At 51.5% G+C, this 27,416-nt stretch overlaps 1 protein-coding gene across 1 annotated transcript; it reads left to right on the forward strand.

Moving 5' to 3' along the window:
• Positions 1 to 441: 441 nt before the first annotated feature.
• On the forward strand, positions 442 to 26,603 carry LOC309598900 (complement receptor type 1-like; the record flags this gene model as incomplete). Its single annotated transcript, XM_082329927.1, has 45 exons — positions 442 to 514; positions 2,426 to 2,608; positions 3,326 to 3,508; positions 3,682 to 3,861; positions 4,053 to 4,235; positions 4,883 to 5,065; positions 5,239 to 5,418; positions 5,610 to 5,792; positions 6,084 to 6,308; positions 6,606 to 6,797; positions 7,052 to 7,151; positions 7,498 to 7,583; positions 8,554 to 8,748; positions 9,148 to 9,327; positions 9,432 to 9,623; positions 9,776 to 9,875; positions 10,042 to 10,127; positions 10,684 to 10,878; positions 11,128 to 11,310; positions 11,660 to 11,839; positions 12,357 to 12,539; positions 13,767 to 13,949; positions 14,927 to 15,118; positions 15,294 to 15,393; positions 16,094 to 16,185; positions 16,494 to 16,688; positions 17,088 to 17,177; positions 17,372 to 17,563; positions 17,716 to 17,815; positions 17,982 to 18,067; positions 18,624 to 18,818; positions 18,961 to 19,143; positions 19,379 to 19,570; positions 19,821 to 19,920; positions 20,492 to 20,577; positions 21,338 to 21,517; positions 21,944 to 21,991; positions 22,158 to 22,244; positions 23,344 to 23,466; positions 23,772 to 23,954; positions 25,258 to 25,437; positions 25,671 to 25,700; positions 25,865 to 25,940; positions 26,211 to 26,295; positions 26,592 to 26,603. The coding sequence occupies 45 exons, from the start codon at positions 442 to 444 to the stop codon at positions 26,601 to 26,603; spliced, it is 6,435 nt and encodes a 2,144-aa protein (XP_082186053.1).
• Positions 26,604 to 27,416: the final 813 nt, after the last annotated feature.

Here is a 27,416-nt window from a genome sequence, read left to right on the forward strand (position 1 = left end):
CCGTAGCCGGGCAGGCAAGCCGTGCCCCTTCAGCTGGTTCATGGGAAGGGCTGCCATCACTGCCTGGGGACTTGGGGCAGAGCCTGGGCCACTCCCCCGAGCTGAGGATGCTCTCCATCGAGGGCACGGTTTGGGTAAGAGCACCTCTGTGCCTGCGCTCACCCCGCTTTCACAGATGCCCGTGGGCCACGTGGTGGGTCCCAGGGGCCCATCCTCCCCTGCCAAAACTAGCAGCAGAAGCAGCGTGTGGGACTTACAGCCTCCCCGAGGGTGGTGGCTGTGCCTGCCTCGTGCTGGGGAGCCCACGGGTTCCTGTCCCACAGCCTCGGGAAGCCCCACAGCTGTGGCTCCTTCCGCATGCGGGGGGCGGTGGGGGGAACTGGGCTGCCCATATCTTCCTGCAGCCCACCGGGAGCTGTAGTCTGCGCCGGAGACGGGAGCATGGTGCTCGCCTTCGCCCTCCGCCTCCTGGGCAGCTCCGCTTTGCTCCTGGCCGCCGCAGCTGGGGCTTCAGGTAAGGGAGACCGGCAGGTCTGCGCCTCTGGGGCCTTCCTCCCACGACCCTCCTCTTCCTCCTTGCTGCTCCTCTCCTCGCTGATCCTTTTGCTTTTCCCTGCGGAGGCAGCTGGGAGCCCTGTGGTGGTCCCGGGTGGACCTTGGCTCGCCAGACCCTGAGCATCACAGAGCCTCTGAGCTGCTCTGCTAACAACAAAGACTCTCTGGGCTAGCGCTGGGGCCAGCCCATGCCCTTCAGCAGCTGGGGGAAAGGGAGTTACAACCTCACTACGGGAGGCTATGAGAGTCTTTCACAACCTGCCCAGCTCCTTGTAACAAGGGACTTGACCCGTGTGTTTAAACTGCCAAAGTAAAGCTGGTTATGGATACGGCATCTTACATCAGTGAGACGAGGAGCCTGTTCCAGTAATAGATTGTGTTTGAGCTCTGTCAAGTTGACACTTGCTGTGATGTATAGAAAGGCATTGGGACTGTGCTGTTTGGCACGTTTGGTCTGAAAGCCCACAGGGCACAAAAACCTGGCAGGTGGCTACCTGCCCTCTCGTTTGGGACAGCCAAAACCTACAGAAACTTGGCTCCATCACTGCAGTATGGTTTTGTTTACCCCTTCTCATCTTGTAGGCGTAGGAGCTGCAACCTGGCTGCTCTGGCAAGGTTTGAAAAGTGTTTTCGTACTGTATGGAGAAGACTGCTGCCTATATCCTCAATCAGGCTAATTATTCACTGGCATCTTGAGGGGCTGAAGGCTGACCCTTCTGCCTTAGCTGGCTGCGGTGGCTCAGTGGCAGCCTGGGAGTCAAGCATCAGTAGCTGCAAAGGGTTGGGTTATGTTTTAAAAAAAAGTTAAAAAAAAAAGGATTATCACTAATTTAACACTTTGTGAAAAGGTTAAGTTGTATTTTCTTCTGTTATACTTGGTTTTCTATATGTTCAGCTGATGTACGTGCACTTGGTTTGCCAGCCTTGTGGATAACTGTCGTTGCTCACATGTGCTGTCTGATGCCGGAGAGCTGTGATTCTCCAGCAAACCAACCTCAGAGCTGCGGGAAGGGGTGTGAAGGGTGCAGCGAAGACAGGCTGCACCTGAACAGCTCAGAGGGACGGAGCTGGGGCCCTTTGCTCGGCAACCGAAAGGATATTACCAGCGAGAGGCATCTCTTTGACCTTCTTTCTACATTCCCATACCTAGTGCAAATATTTGTCTAGAGAACAAAAAGCTGCTTCCCTACGGTTTTGGTTCTGAACTGCCTGCATGCCTGCCTGCCTGCCTGCCTCTCTGCCTGCCTGCCTCTGCCTCTTTCTCTCTCTCTCTTTCAATGCAAGCAACCCCCAGGTACGCCCGGGAGCACACCAGCAGGTTCACGGGTGGGTCCCTTGTAAGGAGAAGCAGAGGCTTCGCCCTCGCCGGCGCGGGTCCGCTCCCACACTGTCATGGTGGTGCCATGGGCAGCGTGGCACGGCACCCCCAGCCCTGCTGCGCAGCCCCTGCCCGGCTCGCTCACACGGCTGCGTGCCCCTGCTAGCGCAGACCCCTGGAGTGCGGTTCGGTCGGCCCTGGAGGGTCCTGCCAGCATTTCCCCGGGCTGGATCGGACCCAGGGGGAGTGCGTCCCAGCCCATGGGTTAGAAGCATGCAGAAAGGCCATGAAAGGCTTTGACCTCACCAGGCGATTGACGTGAGATCCTGGACGCCCAGGTCTTGCCAGCTGAGGAAGCAGCGGGGTCCCCTGGCAGCGCAGGGAGGAGCCCCGCAGCCCCGGGGGCACTCGCCCCGGCTGCGGCCTCCGCTGCGTCCCATCACTCAGGGATCAACAGGCTGCATGGACACCATCCACACGGCAGCCATCACAAGCAGGAACAGCTTGAGAGCTGTGTAGGTAAACAACGTTTTATTTCTTTCCCTTTTCCAGCTACCCAATGCCTGTTCCCACGTGTCCGGTATGGGAGGATTGTATCCATTGCTCGCTATGTCTACAGGACCGGGGACACCGTAAGCTTTGTGTGCAACAGAGGGTATACCTTGCAGGGCTCCCACACAAGCACGTGCCAAGCTAACTTCAGATGGAGCCCACCTCTGCCAGTGTGCAAAAAAGGCAAGTGTCCCAGCACGCAGAGCGAGCGGTGACAGCCGCAGGGGAAAGTCCCTCTTGTGTCCTCTCAAATTCAGTGGGAAAGCAAAGCCAGGATGCATCTGTCCTCCCCTCTTCTCTTCTCAAACCAAAGTCCTGCCAGCTTGGCTCTCAGAGAGACAGAAACAGCTCGGAAGAAAGGAGCTGGGGTGGGACATGGGGCTGGCTGCAGCCCGCCCTGTCTTGGGCCCCAAGAGCCATGGGGAAAAGTTGACCCTGGGGCTGAGCTGCGGTGCAGCAGGAGGCTGTAACCTCCCCAGCACGCTCAGGAGCCGCAGGCGAGCTGCGGGAATGGCCGTATCTGCTGCCCCAGGGGGATTTTTGTGACACTGCTTCTGGTCAGATGTGGGACATTTTCATCTTCCTTCTGGAATGGGAAGTAATCACAACTTCTTGCTGCTTTTGCTGCTTCCATGACCATGTGCATCTTTTGCCAAATCCCATGATGTGCCTGTGAGTTCTCCTGTCAGGACTGTCCTTATTATTAGTAATTTCCTCCAGCCGCAATGCAATTGTAATCTTGGTGCTGCTGTTCCTGTTGTTAACTAATACTTTGGTCCAGCAAACGGAACAAAGACTGAGCAGAATTCAGGATATTACTCTGATATTACCCAAACAGTCCTAGTAGCACACAAAGCAGCAAACAGCTGACCCACACGGCGATTTCTTTTCCCTCTCCAGAGCTGATGTGTCCTCGGCCACCAAACATCGCCAACGGGCAGCACAGCGGAGAGACCTTGCACAGGTTTTCCCGGGGAGTGACGGTGTACTACAGCTGCAAGGACGGCTACGAGCTGGTCGGGAACGTGTCCATCAACTGCATGGAGACTGGGGTGTGGAGCAGGCCCGTGCCCCGCTGCGAAGGTGGGTAGATGCTTCCTTGCTAGGTGTGAGGGCTCAGCAGAGAGGATGCTGGATGTCCTGGTTGCAGGAACAGTGCAGACAGGTTTATGGCAGTGATGAGAAGGGACGGGCTGTGTGTGCAGGATCTGGCCCATGCATTGAAGGTTAAAGGATGCTGTCCATCTTCCCTGCAGCAATTGGCTGCACGGTACCCAAGGTGCAGAATGGGGAGGTCCATAGGCCGCAAAGCACCTACAAAGCTGGAGAGACTCTTCACTTTGGCTGCAACGCCGGTTACGCTGCAGAGGACACCTACGAGGCTCGGTGCCAGCCGGGGGGCACCTGGGATCCGCCGGCGCTCATCTGCGAGAAGGGTGAGTGTGGGTGCCCGCTGCTTCCCCGCGGGCAGCCCTGCCCGCCGGGTGCTCCTTGCAGGCGACCAGCGTGTGCAGGCTGAGCCGTTCCTGCGACGGGCCTTAACCCATCGACGCAGCATCACGCCGACTCCCTGCCCCTTGCATGCTGTTCTCTCACCGAGTTAAGACTTTCTGTCTCCCTCTTGCAGTCCGACCATGCCCCATGCCTCCGGAGATCACCAACGGAAATCACAATGGCCAGGGCAAATCCGTTTTTACCATGGGAATGTCTGTAACATACACCTGCAATCCTGGCTACCACCTGGTTGGAAACGCCGTTGTGTTTTGCAGAGTGTCTGGGAACTGGAGCCAGCCAGGCGCTCGCTGTGAAGGTGCGTCTGTGGTCTGTTCCTTTGGGAGCGAAGCTCATAGTGTGGCTCTGAGCACAGGGGAGACCCTGACCGTTGTCTCTGAGACCTTCAGTGAAGGATTCAATTCCCCTTTAATGAAGTATATGGTTTTATAATATGTAAAGAATAAGCTTACATCCGTGGATCTGGAGCTAGGTATTTCTGTAACCGTGGCTGCACGTGCCGTACCTCTCGCACTGGGGCTGGGTGCTGGTGACCCTGCAGTGTATGTCCAAGAACTGGCACATCACTTAATGTGAGACCAAGTGCAAAGGGGTCTCCAGAGCCAGCAGCCCCTCCCAGTGCTCCGGCTGCAGCATGCCTACGAAGAGCCGGCCAGCGACGGTGCTAGGGACCAGGCACAGGCATGGGGCTCAACCCAGCCTTTGGGGGGAGACGAGATGTTTTTTTATGAATCAGTTCAACATTCTTTGTCCAGAGAAGTCAGAGGAGAGATGTGGCACCCAAGGGCTGGCTGTCAGGACAGACCTGGCAGTACCTGGGGTGGGAGTCCTCTGCCATCCCCTTCACCTTCCCCCATGTCTGACGTGCAGGAGGTTTGAGTTGAGCTGTCTCTCAGGCATCGCCTCTCCCAGACGCTCTCATGGGCTTTTCCCCTCCCTCTCCAGAGCTGATGTGTTCTCGGCCACCAAACATCGCCAACGGGCAGCACAGCGGAGAGACCTTGCACAGGTTTTCCCGGGGAGTGACGGTGTACTACAGCTGCAAGGACGGCTACGAGCTGGTCGGGAACGTGTCCATCAACTGCATGGAGACTGGGGTGTGGAGCAGGCCCGTGCCCCGCTGCGAAGGTGGGTAGATGCTTCCTTGCTAGGTGTGAGGGCTCAGCAGAGAGGATGCTGGATGTCCTGGTTGCAGGAACAGTGCAGACAGGTTTATGGCAGTGATGAGAAGGGACGGGCTGTGTGTGCAGGATCTGGCCCATGCATTGAAGGTTAAAGGATGCTGTCCATCTTCCCTGCAGCAATTGGCTGCACGGTACCCAAGGTGCAGAATGGGGAGGTCCATAGGCCGCAAAGCACCTACAAAGCTGGAGAGACTCTTCACTTTGGCTGCAACGCCGGTTACGCTGCAGAGGACACCTACGAGGCTCGGTGCCAGCCGGGGGGCACCTGGGATCCGCCGGCGCTCATCTGTGAGAAGGGTGAGTGTGGGTGCCCGCTGCTTCCCCGCGGGCAGCCCTGCCCGCCGGGTGCTCCTTGCAGGCGACCAGCGTGTGCAGGCTGAGCCGTTCCTGCGACGGGCCTTAACCCATCGACGCAGCATCACGCCGACTCCCTGCCCCTTGCATGCTGTTCTCTCACCGAGTTAAGACTTTCTGTCTCCCTCTTGCAGTCCGACCATGCCCCATGCCTCCGGAGGTCCGCAACGGAAATCACAATGGCCAGGGCAAATCCTTTTTTACCATGGGAATGTCTGTAACATACACCTGCAATCCTGGCTACTACCTGGTTGGAAATGCCGTTGCATATTGCAGGGCGTCTGGGAACTGGAGCCAGCCAGGCGCTCGCTGTGAAGGTGCGTCTGTGGTCTGTTCCTTCGGGCGAGAAGCTCATAGTGTGGCTCTGAGCACAGGGGAGACTCTGACCATTGCAACCAGATCCTCAGAGAAGGTTAATCCCATGTAATCCCTTGTGAGGTGATGCATGGTATAAATTAATTTCAAGCCCTTCTATTGTGGAGGTGGGGCTGGGGAGGTTTATGTAGATGCCACGTAGGTTTTGTTGTTGCAACATTAACAGCATGTGGGGTTTTTGTTTTGCTTTGTTCTGACTCTTGCACATCACTTCTGTACATTATCATTTCCAGTGACCATCTGCATAAATCCAGATATAGAGAACGGAAGGCAAGTCGATGGTCAAGGACTTATCTCCGCACCTGGGCAAACGGTGACATTTCAGTGTCACAATGGTTACAGCCTGCAAGGCAGTGCTAAAATCTTCTGCCAGGAGGATGGCAGCTGGCACCCTCCTGTTCCCGTCTGTGACAGGCTGTACCACTACCAGGAGCTCTCAAACAGGCCTGAACTTCCAGGTAAATAGTGACGTAGCTGCCTTGGGCTACACTACTATTTTGTGTCCCCTAACTCCATTAAAAAATGTGGTTAAACCCTGTGAGTGGAAGATTGAAATATATCCTGGGAATAAGAACCTGATCCTCTGGAATCCTTCGGGAAAATATGTTGTGTTTGTTTAATAATGGCTATATTAATTAAAATAAACAATTTGGCAAGGCAAATCAAACACCTTTCCTTGTAACAGTGTTCTTTCTCTGCTTGCACCCAGCATGCCTGTCCTGCCTGATTCTCATGTCTCTCTTCTTTCTCAATAGGTGGTTGTGGTGCTCCTACAAGGTTACACTTTGCTGAGCTAAATGAGGAGCATAAAAATGAGATTGATTTTTCTGTTGGGAAGACTGTGCAATACACTTGCCTACCTGGATATGCTAAACAGCCAGGAATGTCACCTACTATTACATGCCTTGAGAGCGGAGTGTGGTCCGAAGCACTAGAGTTCTGTAAAAGTGAATAGCTCCTTGATTTGGTGTCCGTTATTCAAGAAGGAACAGGCATTAGGTTCTGTCCATGCTGCAAAAACCTTAACCTTATTCTGGTGTTCAAATAGTATGTGACTAGTAAAGCCATGTAATTTCATACGATTCGAAACCCGGTTTGGGGGTAACTGGAAATGTGGACAGATTATTGGAGTAATAGTTGCATCTGTTGTACCGTGGAATAGACAGAGAGAAGCCTAAAATGAGGTTTTTTCCTCCCCCAGGGAAACAATGCAGTCATCCTGGTGAACCTGTGAATGGGAAAATTATTTTCCTAACAGACCTCCTGTTTGGCTCAACAGTGGTCTACAGCTGTGAAGAAGGGTAAGTCCTGGTTTTGGCTACTGCTTAAAACAGCAAGGAGAGATGTATTAGGTAAGTCTCCCTTTTTTCCTCCTATTCGTTCATTCCCAGTAAATGGATTATACACAGAAGCCACTCTTATATAGAGTTCTGCACCTGTATGAACGCATAAGGTGTTCCCTGTCTTATATATACACGCATATACTGTGACATTGGTAAGGTGGTGCTGAGCAAGGAGGGGAACTCCTCCTTCAGGGCCACAGCTTTGCGGTCAGTGGGGCTGATCACGCCTGTTGGGGTGCTGAGGAGGAGGTAGTAACTTACGCTGAAATGACTTGGGATGAACGTTCAATCCTCTTAACACCAGGCACAGGTTGATTGGACAACCCAGCAGACGATGTGAGATTTCTGGTGGACGTGTTGCATGGAGCGGTGACATTCCCACTTGTCAGCGTAAGTAGCTTACAGCGCCGGGGGGGTTGCATGGATCCGGTAAATATTTTCCAGCAGAGATTGCCAAATCTTTCCAATCACAGCTTTCATGGGGAATTTCTCTGCTCTGTGGGCATGAAAAATATCAGAAGGTTTTGATGTCACAAGAAAATGTTCTGGGAAAAGGTACAAGATCTCAAAGCTTAATGGATTATAGAAAGCAAAGCCTCAGCTGGCGCTTTTTCAGCAGTGCGTAGGTATCCTGTCTCCGACTAACCTCACAAGCCCATTACAAGCAAGGAAGGGAAAGCATTATTTTCAGCGGAAGGGTTGTTATTGCTGGACACCGAGAGACCAGGCACAACCCTAAGAAGAGGCAGAGCGCCGTGGGAGGGCCAGAAGTGGAATCCCAAAGTCCCAAACCGCGGGCTCCCTCTTTCACTACGAGCACGGATAACTGATGTGTCCCCAAAGAGCTGCCGTGCTGCACCTCAGCAATTACACCCGCGTGTTGCTCTGCTGATTAAGTACTGTTGCTGATTAGGTGACAGTTTCATATAAGTAAGAAACATTTACTGGCACGTTCTGGGATTTTAAAGCATTTTACAGATTCTCCAGGTACATATTAACCTAAGGTGGCATACAAATTTCTGCCTGTGCGTACCTTTGCACTGCGTGCAGCTGAAAAACCATGATTTTACACAAGTGATACAAAAGAAATATTTGGGTTTTTATTTCTTAAACAGTAGAAAAGGTAAAGCATGTTGGTGCTTCCTCCATAGAGGTTTGTCTTACTGGTCTGCTTTCTAACTGTCATAGAAATAGCTGACCAGGGAGATGAGATCCAGTTGCCTACAAGGCCTCAACTAGAAGGACACTTCACTGAGGATACTCCATCTCTAGGACAAGTGTTTATGCCCCACAGACTGAGGGATTTAAAGTACTTTGGTGCTGCTGTTGAATTTAGAAGCCTTGTTCTGCACCTCTGCAGGTATCCCTTGTGAGCCGCCGCCCGACATTCCCAACGGGAAGCACACGGGCAAGCTGCTGGATGAATTCCTCTTCGGCACATCTGTAACGTACAGCTGCAAGCCCGGGTACCCGCTCCACGGAGAGCCCTCCATCTACTGCACCACCTGGGATGGGGAAAACGGCGTGTGGAGCGGGCCCCCCCCGCACTGCGGAGGTAGGCTTCTGTCTGCATGTCCCGAGACTCGCGTGCAATCCTCCCGGCCCTGCTGCTTGGTACTCGGAAAGCCCAGGAAACCTCCAGGCAATTGCACTTCTTGCCCGAGAGCCCGCGAGGGCAGGGTCTGCACGGGCTGGTTTGCAGCTGTGGCCAGGCAGAGGGGAGGAGGCTGGAGGAGCACCCCACCGCCTCCAGCACCCCCAGCCTCACCTTCCCGTTTGGGTGCCGCCCTCCATGTTTGACATCGCTGCACGCAGGCAGCACGGCATCTATAGGAAAAGGACTTTCAGACTCGGGCCTAAAAAGGGATTGCAAGTCTTCAGCGGCTTTGCAGCTGCACGGCTCTGCACGCTGCTGCGTAAGTGCCCGTTTTGAGGACCCGCGCTTCTTTTCCAGAGGCAACGTGTCCTGTCCCGCGCGTCCCGAATGGGAGAATAGTGTCTCCTAGGACTGCCTACGCACACAAGGACACCATTGCCTTTGAGTGTGAGCCAGGCTATGTTCTACGCGGCCACAGAGTGGTACAATGCCAACTGAATAACACCTGGGAGCCACCCGTGCCAGTCTGCGAGCAGGGCAAGTGTTCAAACCGGGCTCTGGCTGTTAGCCTTCCCCCGCTCTCCCAAACCTGCTTTCTCCGGACTCCTTTCACAACTGCGCTGGCTTATCTTTCCTGGCAGCTGGCTGCAATGCACCTACCAGCCTGGCGTTTGCTGAGCTGAAGGAGCCGTACAGCAACCAGACCGTCTTTCCCGTGGGGAGGACGGTGGAATACGTGTGCCGGCCTGGGTACGCCCAGCACCTGGGGATGCCGCCGGCCATCACATGCCTCAGGAATCGGACGTGGTCTGCGGCACTGGAGTTCTGTAAAAGTGCGTCCTGCAAGGGCTGAAACGCCTGAAGCGTCCGGCTTGCCTGGATCTTCACGTTTCTCTGGCTTTATGGCCCGCTCGCTGGGTCAGCATCCCTGGGTGGGATGCGAGTGAGCAGCTGAGGGCTCACGGGGGCCGACGTTCCCTTCCAGGGAAACAATGTGCTAACCCCGGGGATCCGCAGAACGGCAGAGCTATTGTCCTGACCGACCTCCTCTTCGGGTCCAAAGTGAATTACACGTGCGAGACAGGGTGAGTCTTGCGCCGAGCTGGATTCAGCTGCCAAGTGAAAGTAAAGCAGGCTTTTAGATGTACGTGAAGGCACGTAGTTCCCAAGTCTTGGCTGCCACTTACAAGGCTTCCAAAGAAATCTCGAGTCTCCGAACGTAAATTAATAAATCCTTCCGTGTGACTCCAGGTACAAGTTGGTTGGAGGCTCTCAGAGAACATGCGAGGTCTCTGGCACGCACGTCTCGTGGAGTGGAGATGCTCCTGTCTGCCAGCGTAAGTAGGCCACAACAACCGGCCCTTGGGGATGGCTTGCAAGAGACAGTGGCACATCTTTCAGGACAAAGATTTCATTGCAAAAATGCACTGTATGTGTAAAATCTTTCCTTTCTCTTTTCATTTTGGTTTGGTTTGGACGTTTCTGACAAGGTTTCCAAAGGTCTTTTGTTTATCCTGGTCCAAACTGGGAAAACGGTTAATATTTTAAACGCTCTTTTACTGGGGTAAGTACTTCCCACTGGTCATGGGGAGGAATGGCGTGGCCAGTCTCTCTCTGCATGCGTCACCAGTGGTTATGGAAAGGGAGGTAAGAATCGTCCCACCACCTCCAGACGTGGGCAGCAGGGAAGTGCCTCACGGGAGGGCGCAGGTTTTCCTTCCCACATGGGATTTTTTCCATACAAGGTTTGTCTCCGGTCATCGTATCCAGAGAGCATCACCGCTGAGACGGGTTCATCCCCATCGGTTCCCTGCCTGGGCAGCGTGGGTGTCCTGCAGAGCCTGGGTGCTGCTGCAGCGCTGATGCTGAAAGCCACCTTGTGCGCGCCCACAGGTATCACCTGCGATCCGCCTCCGGACATCCCCCACGGGAGACACAGTGGGAACTTGACGGACACCTTCTCCTACGCGGACGTGGTCACCTACACCTGCGAGGCCGGCCACCCGCTGTCTGGAGAGCCCTCCATCTTCTGCACCACGGCGGACGGGGAGCACGGCGAGTGGAGCGGGCCGCCGCCGCGGTGCGGAGGTAGGGCTCTGCGGTGCGCGGGCGTCCGTCCCTGCCAGCGAGAGTTGGTTGTGAGTGGCAAAAGGAATGACCGTGGCTGCGGCGGGGGCTGCACCCACTGATAGGAAGACCGCTAACATGACAGATATTTATTCAAAGGACTTAATGGAATTAATTTTCTTCCCCCTTTGGTTTTTGAAGGTTGGATTTTTTAATTTTTTTTTCTTGTCCTGTCCATATTTCTTATCTGCCTTTCCTTCTCCTTCACAGAGGTGAAGTGTCCTCCCCCTCCAGCCATCGCCAACGGGAAGCACAGCGGCCAGCCCTCGGCCACCCACCTTCCAGGCTCGGCTGTGCAGTACACCTGCAGGGATGGCTACTCCCTCATTGGGAATGCCTCCATCAGCTGTACCGCCGGGGGAACGTGGAGCCGGCCCCGGCCCCGATGTGAAGGTGTGTTTGTGTTGGCTTCTTCTACCCTTCTCCAGGCCCTTTCTTCCTTCTTGGCTCTTGGTCTAATCGGTGCAGACCAAATCTCCAGTGAGAGGCAGAGGCCAAAGGTCCCACAGGCAGAAGGAGCTTCACCTGCCTCTGTGGATTTCCCTTTTTGCCCCCCCAGTAAGGGCAGACTACACGTGCAGTTGAATAATGATATTTTGTGTAAGAATAAGAGTCAATAATGTTGACATGCCCATGACAGTGATGGCAAGGTTCGGCAGCAGAGACTGCCCCTGGTCAGTGCCCCTCCGCACCCGGGATGGGCTTCCCGTCCCCAGCGGTGCCTCCTGCTCTTCACTTCCAGCAACCGGCTGCAAAAGACCAGAGATCAAGAACGGAAGAACGACTGGGCTGGAGACCGTGTACAGACTCGCAGAGATTGTTGTCTTCGAATGCGATTTCGGTTACGCCTTGAAGGGCTCTCAAGAGTCTCAGTGCCAGTTTGGGGGCACGTGGGCCCCTCCTGTCCCCATCTGTGAAAAAAGTAAGTGTAAATGAGGCGGTGGGAGGTAGCTGATTTCTTCTGAACCACTGTGTGAGTGCACCTGGCAGGGTGCAACTGCCTCACCTGGGAGGTTAAGGGGCCACTCTCCAGGACTGGAAAGCAAAAACATGCAAATATCTGTCCTCCCATCTTCATAATACCCGTTCAGACTCTTGTTACGTAGGGCTTTCATCTCCTTAAATGAATCCACAAAGAGAGAGATCTAGGCTGGTGTCTGATCTGGTTGACAACCACGGAAAGGCCAGAGCAAGCTGTTAGGGAGACTGTAAATGCCTAAATAGTGAGAAAAGATCATTCTTGATGTCAATAAGCTCAAAAAGCATCAAGGCTGGAAGATCAGTGAGGGTAGGATGGAAGTATAATTCATACATTGACATCCCTAGCTATTTGGGAAAAGTTAATGGGAAAGAAAGAAGTGAAAAGGCTGCCTTATCCTACAGTGGGTGTTTCTGGTACCTGCTCTTCACCAGTTATGACTTTTTTCTCCTCCTTGTAGTGCTACAGTGTCCTTCCCCTCCAAATATCAAAAATGGCAAGCCTGAGAGCAAGGATGTGAAAGTGTTCATCCCTGGAACATCAGTGAAGTACCACTGTGACCCGGGGTATGTCCTCACTGGGAAAACAACAGTTTCTTGTTTGACGTCTGGAACCTGGAGCATCCCCTACCCCCGGTGTGAAGGTGAGCTGGGAACGCTGGTCCCCAGAATCAGAAGGGAGACCATCGTGGGAGCACGGTCTTCCCTGAATTTTGAACTCCCAAAAAGAAAGGGGGAACCCCCAGCTCCGGCACCCGCTTCCCCAGCCCACGCTCTGCTGCTTTTCCCTTCCAGCGATCACCTGCACAAGCCCCAGCATCCAGAATGGAGATGTGGCTGAAGGACAGAGCGCTGGGTACCGTCCCGGGGCCAACGTCACCTTCCAGTGCCGGCCGGGCTACGTGCTGCGGGGCAGCCGCAAAGCCAAGTGCCAGCCCGATGGCCGCTGGGCGCCGGCTGTCCCCACCTGCGAGCCAGGTGAGCGTGGGCACATGGGGCTTTAGAAAGAGGACGCTTAGGGCCATCCTCGTGCTGCTGGAGGGGCCCTGAGGTCGTGCTTTCTGTCTCACTCGGTCACCTCAGGTGTGACAGTGTTTTGCTGTGGTACATGTGCTCCTACGGCAGGCAAAATCACTAAAATGCCATTCTTTGCTCCTGCAACTTCAGTGCTGCCCTGTCCTCCACCTCCCGTCATCGCCCACGCCACGCACAGCGCGGAGCTCGGGGCAAACTTCACCAGCGGCATGTCCGTGAGCTACGCCTGCGATCCCGGCTACGTTCTTGTTGGAGAGGCACAGCTTAACTGTACTTCTTCTGGAGCTTGGAGCGTCCCTGCCCCTCGGTGTGAAGGTGCATTCCCCTGCCTTTTCCACTTGTGGATATGCCAGTGATACAAAGGGATTATGGGAGGAAAGAAGGGGAGAAAAGTGAAAATCCACATACTTAGAGAGACTCGCTTCCCTAGTGGTAAGTGGGAAAACAAAACAGACAACCCAAAAGCCCATCCCGTTCTCAGTGAAGGTTTCCTTCCCTGTAGGGCGGCTGTGTCCCTCCCCGCCAGCCATTGCCCACGGCCAGCACGACGGCACGGATGTGGCAGTGTTCATCCCCGGCAAGTCTGTAAATTACAGCTGTGACCCCGGCTATTCTCTTATTGGAAAAACAACTGTGGACTGTATGGGCAATGGAACCTGGAGCATCCCTTACCCGCGGTGTGAAGGTGAGCTGGGAACGCTGGTCCCCAGAATCAGAAGGGAGACCATCGTGGGAGCACGGTCTTCCCTGAATTTTGAACTCCCAAAAAGAAAGGGGGAACCCCCAGCTCCGGCACCCGCTTCCCCAGCCCACGCTCTGCTGCTTTTCCCTTCCAGCGATCACCTGCACAAGCCCCAGCATCCAGAATGGAGATGTGGCTGAAGGACAGAGCGCTGGGTACCGTCCCGGGGCCAACGTCACCTTCCAGTGCCGGCCGGGCTACGTGCTGCGGGGCAGCCGCAAAGCCAAGTGCCAGCCCGATGGCCGCTGGGCGCCGGCTGTCCCCACCTGCGAGCCAGGTGAGCGTGGGCACATGGGGCTTTAGAAAGAGGACGCTTAGGGCCATCCTCGTGCTGCTGGAGGGGCCCTGAGGTCGTGCTTTCTGTCTCACTCGGTCACCTCAGGTGTGACGGTGTTTTGCTGTGGTACATGTGCTCCTACGGCAGGCAAAATCACTAAAATGCCATTCTTTGCTCCTGCAACTTCAGTGCTGCCTTGTCCTCCACCTCCCGTCATCGCCCACGCCACGCACAGTGCGGAGCTCGGGGCAAACTTCACCAGTGGCATGTCCGTGAGCTACGCCTGCGATCCCGGCTTCTCCCTCCTCGGAGACCCCTCTGTCTCGTGCACGGCCTCGGGGAACTGGAGCCTCCCGTACCCACGCTGCGCAGGTGGGGCCGGCTGCCGCCGCGGCTCCCTGTGGCCGCCTGAGCATCCGTCCCGTGCACGGCTGATCCTGGAGCAGGCAAACCTGCCAACCTGCAGAATTGGGGGGGGGCGGGGGGTGTGTGAAGTGCACATCCAGCGACACCCACGGGTCTGAGCGTGCTTCCAGCACATGCAGGACGCTGTGTTCATTTTGGTGGCACTGGCAATAACCCGGTGGCATTGCTAAAGCCCATGGCTTCCCGCGAGGAGATGGTCTTGGCTGGCCTAAGCTCTGAAATTGCAGAATCCCGCACTCTGCGGCCCACAGACAACACGCTGTATGGTGGCAGCGCTGCGGTGTAGGATGTGCAGAGTGTGGAAACACCAAACTGGCTAAACTGGTTTGCGGGGGGCGGTGATTTGTTTCATTTTTTTAAGAACGTATAAATGGGGTGCATGTGTCCTTCCATGCTAAGTAAGCGTTAATTTCTGTCGGTAAATGTCAGACTACATAGAAGAGATATCAACACCTTGGGGTTCGTAACAGTGCCTCCCAATGCGCTTGTTTCTCTTTAGCTGCGTTTCACAGCCAGCGGGTATTTCTCATGTGTATTTTGTTTCTTGGCAGCTGGCTGCGGGACACCAACAACGTTACTGTTTGCTGAGCTAAACAAGGAGTATAAAAATCAGACGGAGTTTCCTGTTGGGAAGACTGTGAAGTACACTTGTCGGCCTGGATATGCAAAACATCCACAGATATCACCAACTCTTACGTGTCTTGAAAATCAAACGTGGTCTGAAGCCCAGGAGTTTTGCAAACGTATGTTTTGCAGATGCTTCTAGTTTGTTTAAATTGCAGCCTGACGACTGAAGCCTTGGCATTTCTCCCTTTCGGTTCCCTCCTCCCTGGGGCTTGGGCAGACTCCCAGAATTAGTGACCCTTTCCCTACGGCATTGAGTTAACGCAGCTTAAACCCAGGTCTTCTTCTGCCCAGGGAGAAAGTGTAATCATCCAGGAGAACCGGTGAACGGCAGACTTATTGTTACAACGGATCTCTTCTTTGGGTCAACAGTGACTTACACCTGCAATGAAGGGTGAGCCCCAGCCGAGCTCCTTCGCCGCACTGCGATGAAACCAGCAATGCTTCTGCTCTCCCTGCAACCGGCGGGCACCGCGTGTCTTCCCACAAGAGGCCGGTGCTCGTGTCTCTGAGCTCAGAGCACCCCAGTGTTGCCTGCACAAGGCGATGCTGGAGGAGAAACCGGAGCTCTTGGGTGCTGAGGGAAAAGAGAAATCATCCAAACGATCAGGGAAAACCTCAGAATCCTTTGGGTGGTTTACAACAGTTTTGGCACTAAACAATTCTGGTCATCGCAAGGGTCTATTTCTAGTCTAATTTCTCGTCCCAATGGCACCGGCAACTGGAGAAGGGGATTTCTTTATACATTTCTAAGTGCCAGTTAGAGGGCACGGCCACCTGAGTCTGCTTGCGTGGAGCATATGAGGGGAAAAGGGGGGTTTATTTTGGAGGCTTTGCCTTAAACCAGAAGTCGTTAAAGTGGACTTTTCTAGAGGACAGAAGGAAGAGGAGAGGGCACGGCAGCTCCCTGAGCCCCCCAGGGATGTACTGCCTGTGCTGACCGAGGGGACCGGGGGGAGTCCCCATGCGACCTAAGGGTCATAGCTTTAAAATGGCAGCATTAGATGGCAACTAAGGCAATACTTGGTTGCTGTGGGAGATGCAACCTCCAAAGACAGTCCTGTAGTGACAAGAGTGTCTTTGTGTGACCCCAGGCACAGGCTGGTTGGAGTGTCCCAGCGGCAGTGTGTGATTTCGAGCTCTGGGACGCGAGTGAGGTGGAGCGGTGACGTTCCCATCTGCCAGAGTAAGTACACTGTGGCGGGAGTTGAGCAGAGCGCGATGAGAAACCAATCACACCACAAAGAGATTCAGCTGGGCGCTTTCCTTGGAAAAGATCTTCCAAGGCAAAGACAGAGAGCATCACCACTGAGATGGGTTCATCCCTGTCGGTTCCCTTCCTGGGAAGCGTGGGTGTCCTGCAGACCCCCGCTGCTGCTGCTTCATTGCCATTACTCCATCTCTAGGACAAGCGTTTATGCCCCACAGACTGAGGGATTTAAAGTACTTTGGTGCTGCTGTTGAATTTAGAAGCCTTGTTCTGCACCTCTGCAGGTATCCCTTGTGAGCCGCCGCCCGACATTCCCAACGGGAAGCACACGGGCAAGCTGCTGGATGAATTCCTCTTCGGCACATCTGTAACGTACAGCTGCAAGCCCGGGTACCCGCTCCACGGAGAGCCCTCCATCTACTGCACCACCTGGGATGGGGAAAACGGCGTGTGGAGCGGGCCCCCCCCGCACTGCGGAGGTAGGCTTCTGTCTGCATGTCCCGAGACTCGCGTGCAATCCTCCCGGCCCTGCTGCTTGGTACTCGGAAAGCCCAGGAAACCTCCAGGCAATTGCACTTCTTGCCCGAGAGCCCGCGAGGGCAGGGTCTGCACGGGCTGGTTTGCAGCTGTGGCCAGGCAGAGGGGAGGAGGCTGGAGGAGCACCCCACCGCCTCCAGCACCCCCAGCCTCACCTTCCCGTTTGGGTGCCGCCCTCCATGTTTGACATCGCTGCACGCAGGCAGCACGGCGTCTATAGGAAAAGGACTTTCAGACTCGGGCCTAAAAAGGGATTGCAAGTCTTCAGCGGCTTTGCAGCTGCACGGCTCTGCACGCTGCTGCGTAAGTGCCCGTTTTGAGGACCCGCGCTTCTTTTCCAGAGGCAACGTGTCCTGTCCCGCGCGTCCCGAATGGGAGAGTAGTGTCTCCTAGGACTGCCTACGCACACAAGGACACCATTGCCTTTGAGTGTGAGCCAGGCTATGTTCTACGCGGCCACAGAGTGGTACAATGCCAACTGAATAACACCTGGGAGCCACCCGTGCCAGTCTGCGAGCAGGGCAAGTGTTCAAACCGGGCTCTGGCTGTTAGCCTTCCCCCGCTCTCCCAAACCTGCTTTCTCCGGACTCCTTTCACAACTGCGCTGGCTTATCTTTCCTGGCAGCTGGCTGCAATGCACCTACCAGCCTGGCGTTTGCTGAGCTGAAGGAGCCGTACAGCAACCAGACCGTCTTTCCCGTGGGGAGGACGGTGGAATACGTGTGCCGGCCTGGGTACGCCCAGCACCTGGGGATGCCGCCGGCCATCACATGCCTCAGGAATCGGACGTGGTCTGCGGCACTGGAGTTCTGTAAAAGTGCGTCCTGCAAGGGCTGAAACGCCTGAAGCGTCCGGCTTGCCTGGATCTTCACGTTTCTCTGGCTTTATGGCCCGCTCGCTGGGTCAGCATCCCTGGGTGGGATGCGAGTGAGCAGCTGAGGGCTCACGGGGGCCGACGTTCCCTTCCAGGGAAACAATGTGCTAACCCCGGGGATCCGCAGAACGGCAGAGCTATTGTCCTGACCGACCTCCTCTTCGGGTCCAAAGTGAATTACACGTGCGAGACAGGGTGAGTCTTGCGCCGAGCTGGATTCAGCTGCCAAGTGAAAGTAAAGCAGGCTTTTAGATGTACGTGAAGGCACGTAGTTCCCAAGTCTTGGCTGCCACTTACAAGGCTTCCAAAGAAATCTCGAGTCTCCGAACGTAAATTAATAAATCCTTCCGTGTGACTCCAGGTACAAGTTGGTTGGAGGCTCTCAGAGAACATGCGAGGTCTCTGGCACGCACGTCTCGTGGAGTGGAGATGCTCCTGTCTGCCAGCGTAAGTAGGCCACAACAACCGGCCCTTGGGGATGGCTTGCAAGAGACAGTGGCACATCTTTCAGGACAAAGATTTCATTGCAAAAATGCACTGTATGTGTAAAATCTTTCCTTTCTCTTTTCATTTTGGTTTGGTTTGGACGTTTCTGACAAGGTTTCCAAAGGTCTTTTGTTTATCCTGGTCCAAACTGGGAAAACGGTTAATATTTTAAACCCTCTTTTACTGGGGTAAGTACTTCCCACTGGTCATGGGGAGGAATGGCATGGCCAGTCTCTCTCTGCATGCGTCACCAGTGGTTATGGAAAGGGAGGTAAGAATCGTCCCACCACCTCCAGACGTGGGCAGCAGGGAAGTGCCTCACGGGAGGGCGCAGGTTTTCCTTCCCACATGGGATTTTTTCCATACAAGGTTTGTCTCCGGTCATCGTATCCAGAGAGCATCACCGCTGAGACGGGTTCATCCCCATCGGTTCCCTGCCTGGGCAGCGTGGGTGTCCTGCAGAGCCTGGGTGCTGCTGCAGCGCTGATGCTGAAAGCCACCTTGTGCGCGCCCACAGGTATCACCTGCGATCCGCCTCCGGACATCCCCCACGGGAGACACAGTGGGAACTTGACGGACACCTTCTCCTACGCGGACGTGGTCACCTACACCTGCGAGGCCGGCCACCCGCTGTCTGGAGAGCCCTCCATCTTCTGCACCACGGCGGACGGGGAGCACGGCGAGTGGAGCGGGCCACCGCCGCGGTGCGGAGGTAGGGCTCTGTGGTGCGCGGGCGTCCGTCCCCACTGGCACGGCTGCGGGCAGGGCAGGGCACACACAGGGACGTGCATGCGTCCTTCCTCCATGTTACCTTGTCCATCCCCTTTTTTCATTTTGTTTTTTCCTCCCTCTAGTGCCGCAATGTCCTTCACCTCCAAACATTGACAAAGGAAATCACAACAGCCAGGACTTGGAAGTTTTCACTACTGGGATGGTGGTAAATTACAGCTGTGACCCTGGCTACAGCCTCCTGGGAGAGGCATCGATTTACTGCACCGACTCTGGAAACTGGAGCCTCCCTCTTCCTCAGTGTGCAGGTACTCAGTGGTTCCAAGCTAATGGCTGGAGTTATGGATAGTCTGGGAATTTCTGCCTTCAAAAGCCTGTAGGACTCATCCTTTCCCTCACTCTTCCCAAAATGTTGAATCCTTCAGTCCTTCCCTGTTGTCAGTTTTGCTTGTAAACTTTTATCTGTGCATAGTCAATATACATTTTAAAACAACTTTGTGTAGTTGATATCCTTATTTTTCCCTGTGTTTTCTTTCCTGATAGGTGGCTGTGGAGCACCTCCAAACTTAACCTTTGCTGAGCTAACTGAGGAATACGAACACCTGACGGAGTTTGCTGTTGGGGACACCGTGCGATACAGCTGCCGGCCGGGATACATGAGATACCCCAGAGCACCCCCAACCCTGACATGCCTCAAAAACCACACGTGGTCTGAAGCGCTAGCGTTCTGTAAAAGTGAATAGCTCAATCAGTTTGGTGTTCGTTGTTGAAAATTGTCTAAGTTACTTTTGTGGGTTTCTTAAAGGAATTCTTTAAAAAACAATTCATACATGGCTTCACTAGTCACATAGTTTGGGCAGCTATTGGCCTTTAAAAATCACGTCTTTATTGGTGTCTGAATGTGGACAGATCCTTAAGATACCTTCTCATAGTGCATCGCAAAACTGTAAGAGAGGAGTTTAAACTCAGCCTTGTTCTTTCCCAGGGAAGCAATGTAAATACCCAGAAACACCAAAGAATGGCAGAGTTGTTGTTCTGACAGATCTCCTTTTTGGGTCAACTGTGAGCTACACGTGTGAAGAAGGGTGAGTCCCACGCTGCCTTTGCTGACTCCATTTCTGAGCTCGGTGTTGGGCGACTTACAGTAAAGGCTCAGAGCCCACTCCTCTGCGCAGGCCGTTCTCCCACAGCAAGCCAGAATTTGTATTTTGGTTCCAATTGTGCCATAGTTGCCTGCTCAGGAAAGGGAGAAGTCTCCCATTTTTCCCTGCCTGTGCTCAATAGATTACTTTGCAAACTCCAGTTTCAGTCTGCCTTCTCAGATGGAGAAGAGAGTTGCAAGGAGCTGAGAGTGCAAGCAAGCACATGCTGCAAGGAGGCTCCAGCGGTTTGGAAATCACTTGGGTCTGAGTCCTGATTTAGCACCTGACCGATCTAACCCAGAGTAATTTGGGATCGTTGCTGCTCCTCTTGGATCGGGAAGGAGGAACTTGGTGTCCTTCATTCCCATGTGTCAAACCAACAGAAACACCTCGGTGACCAGCCAGAATCAGGAGGATGCAGAAGGAAACCTCTGGGAGCAGTGTCAGAGCGGGAGTGCAAAATCCAAGCTGAATGACTGGGTATCAGCTGATATTTCTTTCTCTGTAACTCCAGGCACCGACTGGTCGGACAGTCTCATAGGCGATGTGAGATTTTTGGACCAGATGTCGCATGGAGTGGTGTTCTTCCCATTTGTCAGAGTAAGTAGGTCACCACTAGATCTGGCCCAGAATTGCCAAATTAAGTCCTTAAAATTAAAAAGTGGCATTTCCTTAAAATAAATAGAGCTTTGAGGAATAAGACTTTTTAAGCATAATATTCCTCTCGGATTTTTTTGGTTTGTTTGCTTGTTTGGTTTCTTCTAAAAATCTTCCAGACGCTAGCTTGCATCTTTCAGAGTTATGTAGAATGAAGAGTTGTGAGATGCCTGCAGGGATTTGTCCCTTTTGTTTCGCAAACATAAATAATAAATTAAGGAAGAAATGTGCCTTGCAGTAGAAGAGTGGGATATTGAGTAAAATTGAACCGGGCTCTTCCAAATACTGTACTGTTATCCAAACCACAAGGCTGTTTCGCAGGGGTTGATCATTGCAATTAGTCTTTCCTTCAGATGGAATTGCTTTGGAAGGCATGAGCTTGGTATAGTAAAGCAATCATGAGAATGACTAACAGCACTTATGGATTTCTACACCATTTAATATATTTATTGGAATGTATTTGCATTATTCTGCTTGTAGGCACAAAACTATGTTTATGTATACAATAATGTGGTAAACCTAGGGTACCTAAAGGAACTAAAAAGCCCTCAATCCTTGAAATTATTCTTCTGTGAGTCTCCAAGCACTAAGCACTACCTGTGAAACTCCTCTGAGCAGTGGCACGTTAAGGACAGACTTTATATATGCATCGATTATAGCATACATATGGCTTCCTCTCTGAGATAACGAATTTCTTTTTCAGAGGTGGCATGTCCAGTCCCACAGATCCAGAATGGGAGAGTATCTGTTCTTAAACATCGCTACACATACAAAGATACAGTTAGCTTTAAGTGCCATAAAGGCTTCACCTTGCGAGGCCATCGCACAGCCCAGTGCCAAGCTGATAAAACATGGGACCCACCCGTACCAGTCTGCGAGCAGGGTAAGTGTCCGCGCTCCGACTCGTTAGCATTGCAGATTCCTCCCCGACTGCTCCTACCCACTCACTGAAGCCAAGGCTGGCTTCATTTCTCCTGTTTGCTCCAACTACTTTAAGGAGAAACCAGAAATTGTTCCTTTTATTTATGCCTCTCTTCTCACACAGGAGATAAGCCAGGTTTTGGGTAATGCTGTAAGTATACGCATGATTTGCACTTTTCTCACGCTGCTTGTTGCAATCCATAATCCGTGTTCTCTTCACTTCCTGAAAGTGGGAAATTTGGTAGCTTCATGGCAGGACACTGGCTATCAGAGAGGAGTGGAATTTTTGCTGGAAATATAAAGGCGGGATGATGGAAAATGAAGGTAAATTTGTGCATTGTATTTGCTCGACCAAATGTGTATTTTAAACTCTTAATGCTGCATCTAGATGGAGTGGCAGAACACTATCATCATCCTGATACCACAACGAAGCCAGGTAGGTCTACTATAAAAAGAGGCAAGATTTACTAAACGCTACATCCTCTTCCCAACCTGTCCTGCTTTTTGCAGTGAAGAGGGTTAATTGCACTTTTTTATTCTCTTGTTATAACTTTTTTTACACTTTAATGTCACCTTCTCACCTTCGCCCTTTCCTCTTTCAGTAGTGAAGTGTCGGCCCCCTCCAAGCATCGCTAATGGGGAACCCAGCAGTCCTTTATCAGACACTTTTGATGTAGGAACACTTGTGCGTTACCACTGCAAACGCGGCTTCTCCCTCATTGGGAATAAGTCTGTTCGTTGTACAACATACGGAGTCTGGAGCCATCCCCCTCCTCGGTGCGAAGGTCTGTTTGTGCTCTCTCCACGGAATCTTCTCAACTTTCTAAATGCATTAAACACGTAGTGGTATTTGGTTAAGGACTTGCTGAAACGAGCTGTTGCTTCAACAAACTCCACCACTAAAGAAAGAATGAGGTCTCTGTGGCCAAGAATGAGGACTCTGTGGACTCTGTGGTCTCTATCCCACACAAGCTCACAGTCTAAAGGGTTCTTTACACCCTCGCTGTCCACAGTTGGCTGTGAGCCCAAGAGTTGGGAATGCAAAAGCAATGAGATTGGAGTCCCTCTGTAGGCCTGGAGACATCATTACAATTGAATGCAAGACTGCTAATGTCCCAAAAGACCTCCACAAGTCCCAGTGCCAGCCTGGGGGCACATGGGATCCTCCACTCCCCATCTGTGAAAGAGGAAAGCATGTGTTATCTGTCCTCAGATGGCTGTCCTTGTGGACTTTATCGCTCTTGGTAGTGTGTTGTAACATGTTTAGGAGGCGAGGGAATCCGGCGTCTAGTGTTCAGATCCAAATATCCATCTATCCTAATTTTTCCCAGTCTAATCGCTGCAGTATCCGGTGCCTCAGTTTCTCAGTATGAACGCCTTAAAAATGAGCTTAGGCCAGCTTTGCCAGCTGTAAGGAACCTGTATGGATGTTGTAATAAGATGGTCTTACAAGTGTGGAATTCCCATTATAGATATGAACTAATCACTCTTCTTATCTGATATACCGGGAAAGATGATGCTGGGCAATATTCCTTTGTGTAAGAAGAAATGTGTGAGACGCCATGTGCTTTATAGAGGATTTGGGGTGAAGTGAGCGCAGAGGGTTGGGCAGGGCTGGCTCTCTGCGTTGGATTCAGTGCTGTGGCAGTGAGCGTACAGCTGTCCACAGGTGCTCAAAAGTTTCCCCTCTTGCCTGTCTGAGCTCTGTTTTGATCTGCACTTCTTTCTTTTCAGTGCTGCACTGTTCCAAGCCTGCAGATATCGCCCATGGGTCTCTCAGTGGCCCAGCATTTTTCACTCTTGGAACATCTGTAAGATACACCTGTGAGCCCGGCTTCTCTCTCATTGGGACTGCATCCATTTCTTGCACAGAGTCTGGAGCCTGGAGCCATCCTTCTCCGGTCTGTCAAGGTGTGTTTTTGTTGTAGAGAGCTAAGAAGAAAGGACATTTAACATGACTTGCCTTAGGGAAAGGTTTGTATAAGGAGTAAATCCGAGTCCTCTACTACAGAATGAGTGATAAGAACAAGACCAAGTTCATGCCCATTTCCAAAGCCTGATGGAGTTACAGGGTTACAAAATCAGTTATTTAGCCTAGGTGAGGAAATTAAAAGGGAACAATCAAGGCTGCAAGGGTACGGTGCCTTAGCTACTCTCTGGCCGTCCATCAGGATCCTCGTGTCAACACTTTCATTTGTCTCTCCCTGCCTTTGCAGTTGTGAGGTGTCTCCATCCTCCAAACATCACCAACGGGAAGCTCAAAGGCAACATCTCTGACTCTTTTTCCTATGGAGCATCTGTATCCTACAGCTGTAATCCTGGTTATTCGCTTGTTGGGAATGCTTTCATCAACTGCACGGTGTCAGGAACCTGGAGCCAGCCTGCTCCTCGGTGCAAAGGTGTGTTAGTGCTTAATTTGCCCATGTTGTTTGGAATTCTGGAAGGCAATTTTAATTCTTGGATGTTTTCCATCTCTGCTCTTGTTGCTATGAATGAGTTGTATAGTAACTTTCCTCCATTAAAACCTTTTTACTTTTAATAGAAGAGTAGAAATTTTTTCCCTTCCCTTTTTGTGTCTCTCACTCCCCAGTTATCACTAACAGGAAACAAAGGAAATTATTATATCAGAGCATTTGTCTCTGAGGGGCGGTCTGTAGATTACACATGAGCCTGACTATTCCCTTCTTGGAAAATGCCTCTGTATCTGTGACCTGGCACTTGTGTGTAGCTCCCTGCGAAGGTCAGTCATCGGGCAAACTTGACTAAAGGCAATTTCACGAAAGTCACAAGATTCCTAGCGCGGGTGTTCCTGCACGGAAAACTGGACATTCACCAGAATAAATGCATTACCCACACAGGGTGCCTTCCTTGGTGGAGCTGCTCCCACCTCAGTGACTCAAGACTTGAAACAAGTTTGGATAACAAAGAGAGGAAATCCCGTACCAAATAAGTCAGAGGCTCTTCAAAGGAAGCAGTGCCACAGAGAAATTCTCCCTGACATTCCACATTCTTGTGGTTTTGAAGTGTCCTTAGTAACGATTACGTGTGGAAGTAAAAATAAATATTAGAAAAAAGACATGAAACAAAGGTTAAAAGTTACACATTGATCTCTTTGGTCTCCACTGAGAACCTTCTCCTCTAGAATTCCTGGGCTTGGACTGTCAAAGGTGATTAGACACTTAAACTGAAGCAACTAACTCACTTAATTGAAATCAGTGGTATAAATAGCTTAGATGGTTGGACTAATTAATAAATTAATTATTGATAAGTAATATGGCTGGTGACATCTTTTAAGGGCAAGGGACTTCTACAGACTAGAAGTGGGCTATAGGCAGTTGGCTCTAAAGCTCCCACAGAATTCTTCCCTGCTACACCTTTCTTCTCCAAATGTTTTGGTAGCCCAGTATCAGAAAAATCTCTTTCTCTGGCAGGCTTCTCCCAAGGTACCCCTACTACACCCGACTTGCATGTGCAGTATCAGTGTGGAGTAGCTGATCTGTACAAATATTCACAGGTGAGAGTGAGAGGCCTACCCTCTTCTGCAGCCACAAAGAAAGGAATTTACCCCGTGGAATACAAATGAATTCCTGGTTACATTCAGAAAGAATTCAAGAACAATGTCTTAAATAACCCACAGTTGTATTTCTCATATTTTATGTTCCTTCTCATTAAATGTCCTTTTTTTGTTACTTCTAATTTCAGAGATCAGATGTGTATTCCCAGAAGTTCAAGGTGTTAAGAAAGCCATAAAAGGAAATACTTATCGCTCTGGGACTAACATCACTCTTGAATGTGATGATGGGTACACCTTGGAAGGCACCAGTCAGATTCAGTGCCAAGAGGACTTCAGCTGGGACCCTCCCGTACCGGCCTGCAAACTGAGTGAGTGAAATGTGAATGAAGCAAAGATCAAACAGAAACATGCAAATGCATTTTAAACATGCAAATGTCTTTCTGTAGATATAAAAAAAAAGTATATAAGTGTGGTTTTTAAGAAATCCTGTATTATAGGCCTTAGCAGTAAAAGCTTTATTGATAAAGTGATTAACTACAGTTGAGAAACACCGTATTTTGTTAGAATAGTTTGCTGATTTTTGTTCTTCTCTTCCCTTCAGCATCACGCAAGTCTGGCTCAGTAGGCCTAGGTAAGTAGATCAGAACCATTTTTGTGGCCAGATCTTTAGCTTTATGCAGTGGCCTCAGTGGCCCCGTTTCCCCCTCCTTACTTTGAAGATGTGCCTCGTTATGTGTTTTGTGCTGATATGCTTTAAAACATACAGTGAGAATAATACGCCCTCTTCCCTCTCAGGAGTCGCAGCTGCGGGAGTCCTGCTTCTCCTGGGGGCAGGCATTGTCTGGAAAATTATTTCTAAGCAGAAGGAAGGGTAAGGCGGCCTTCTGGATGTTCATTCATGTCCTTTGTTGCCAAGTCCCAAGTTTTATACACGTTATACACTTCAAATATTCCCCTGAGTGTGGCTGGGTTTTCTAATTCTGTATCTTCAGCTCGCTTGCAAACTGTACAAGGCACAGCAACCTGGAATCGATGGTGTGGTTATGTTGTTTTATTTCAAGACTCTCTTCCTAAGAGGAAACCAATCTGAGTCTTCTTTTACAAACCAATACAGTTCACTGTTTTCTTCTTTTTCACTTAGCTATTATCACACATATGAAAACTACAATTACCAAACCCCTCCAAACGAGATAACTGAACAGAAATGTTCATGTCTTCCACAGAAGGTATGGATTTATATTCCTCAACATAAAATATCAGTTATAGCTGCAAACTTGAGTTGTTCTAACATAGTCATTCAAGTAGAAAACTCTTTCCCCTCAATCTTCTGGTAAGATGCCTGCTTTTGCTGAATAAAAGAGACTGGTTTAAACATACTTTTTTTTTTAAAACATCCTATTTTTCTTTCTGACATCACCCTCGATGTGTGTGTTTCCTTTCCCATAATCTGAAGAGAGACATTCATGGGTCAGACTTTCAGGCTATGCCTTGCTTCTGACATAAACTTGCTTTTGTTTGTAAGGATTACTCGTAATTTTAGAGAGCTTGCTCCTAAAAAACTACCTTAACAGCACTAGCATAAGAAAAGGACACTGAACTGGGCCTTTGGGGTTTTTTGCTTGCTTTTACATTTGACTGCAATGCCATTTTTACTTACAGGTAAATCTACTTTCTCTGCTGAATCTATTGCAGAGAACAATGAATTTAGCAGCACTCTGAACATAATCAGCTTTGACTACAAAATGGCACTTGTAAACATTAGCTCTTTTTTTTTTTTTTAAAGGCTTTTCCCCCTTTGAAACAATGCATTTCCCAGAAGTTCTCTCCTCCCCCCCGAGTTACGATGTACTCTCTAGCCATCAGTGTGAAAGCAGGAAAGGCCTCATTTTAACACCAGCATGTCATCTTTTTCCTAGGCTGGGCATCCGTGCCACCAGTAACCAGGCGTTGGACTCGTCCTCCGTACAGAGAGCGGCTGCAGGTTGCACGGAAGCGTTGCTCATGTTGGGACTGAAATTCTGTGGCAAAAAAAGGCACTTTACTGTGAATCAGTTAATGCTCTTTCTGCTCTCATTAATTACTGTAAGGATCTAACAAAGTTCAAACTGCACTCGGTACGGACGCTGTTTCAGAGGGCCTTCTGTGTCCTGCTGCCGTCAGCTGAAGAACATTTCTGTATTTGCAAACGCTGCGATAAGCAAGATCCACAAAAGCATTCCCGTGCGTGTGTGGAAGCAACAATTTGTTAAACCAGACTGTCTTAATAGCAACTGTATTCACGTCTGCAGCGGCAACAGATGCTGCTGTTTTCTTACAGGAACGCTTATTTGCAGTGTTCCTCTACGAA

The sequence above is a fragment of the Platalea leucorodia genome (assembly GCF_965183815.1).
Source record: "Platalea leucorodia genome assembly, chromosome: 19".
NCBI classification, from domain to species: Eukaryota; Metazoa; Chordata; class Aves; order Pelecaniformes; family Threskiornithidae; genus Platalea; species Platalea leucorodia.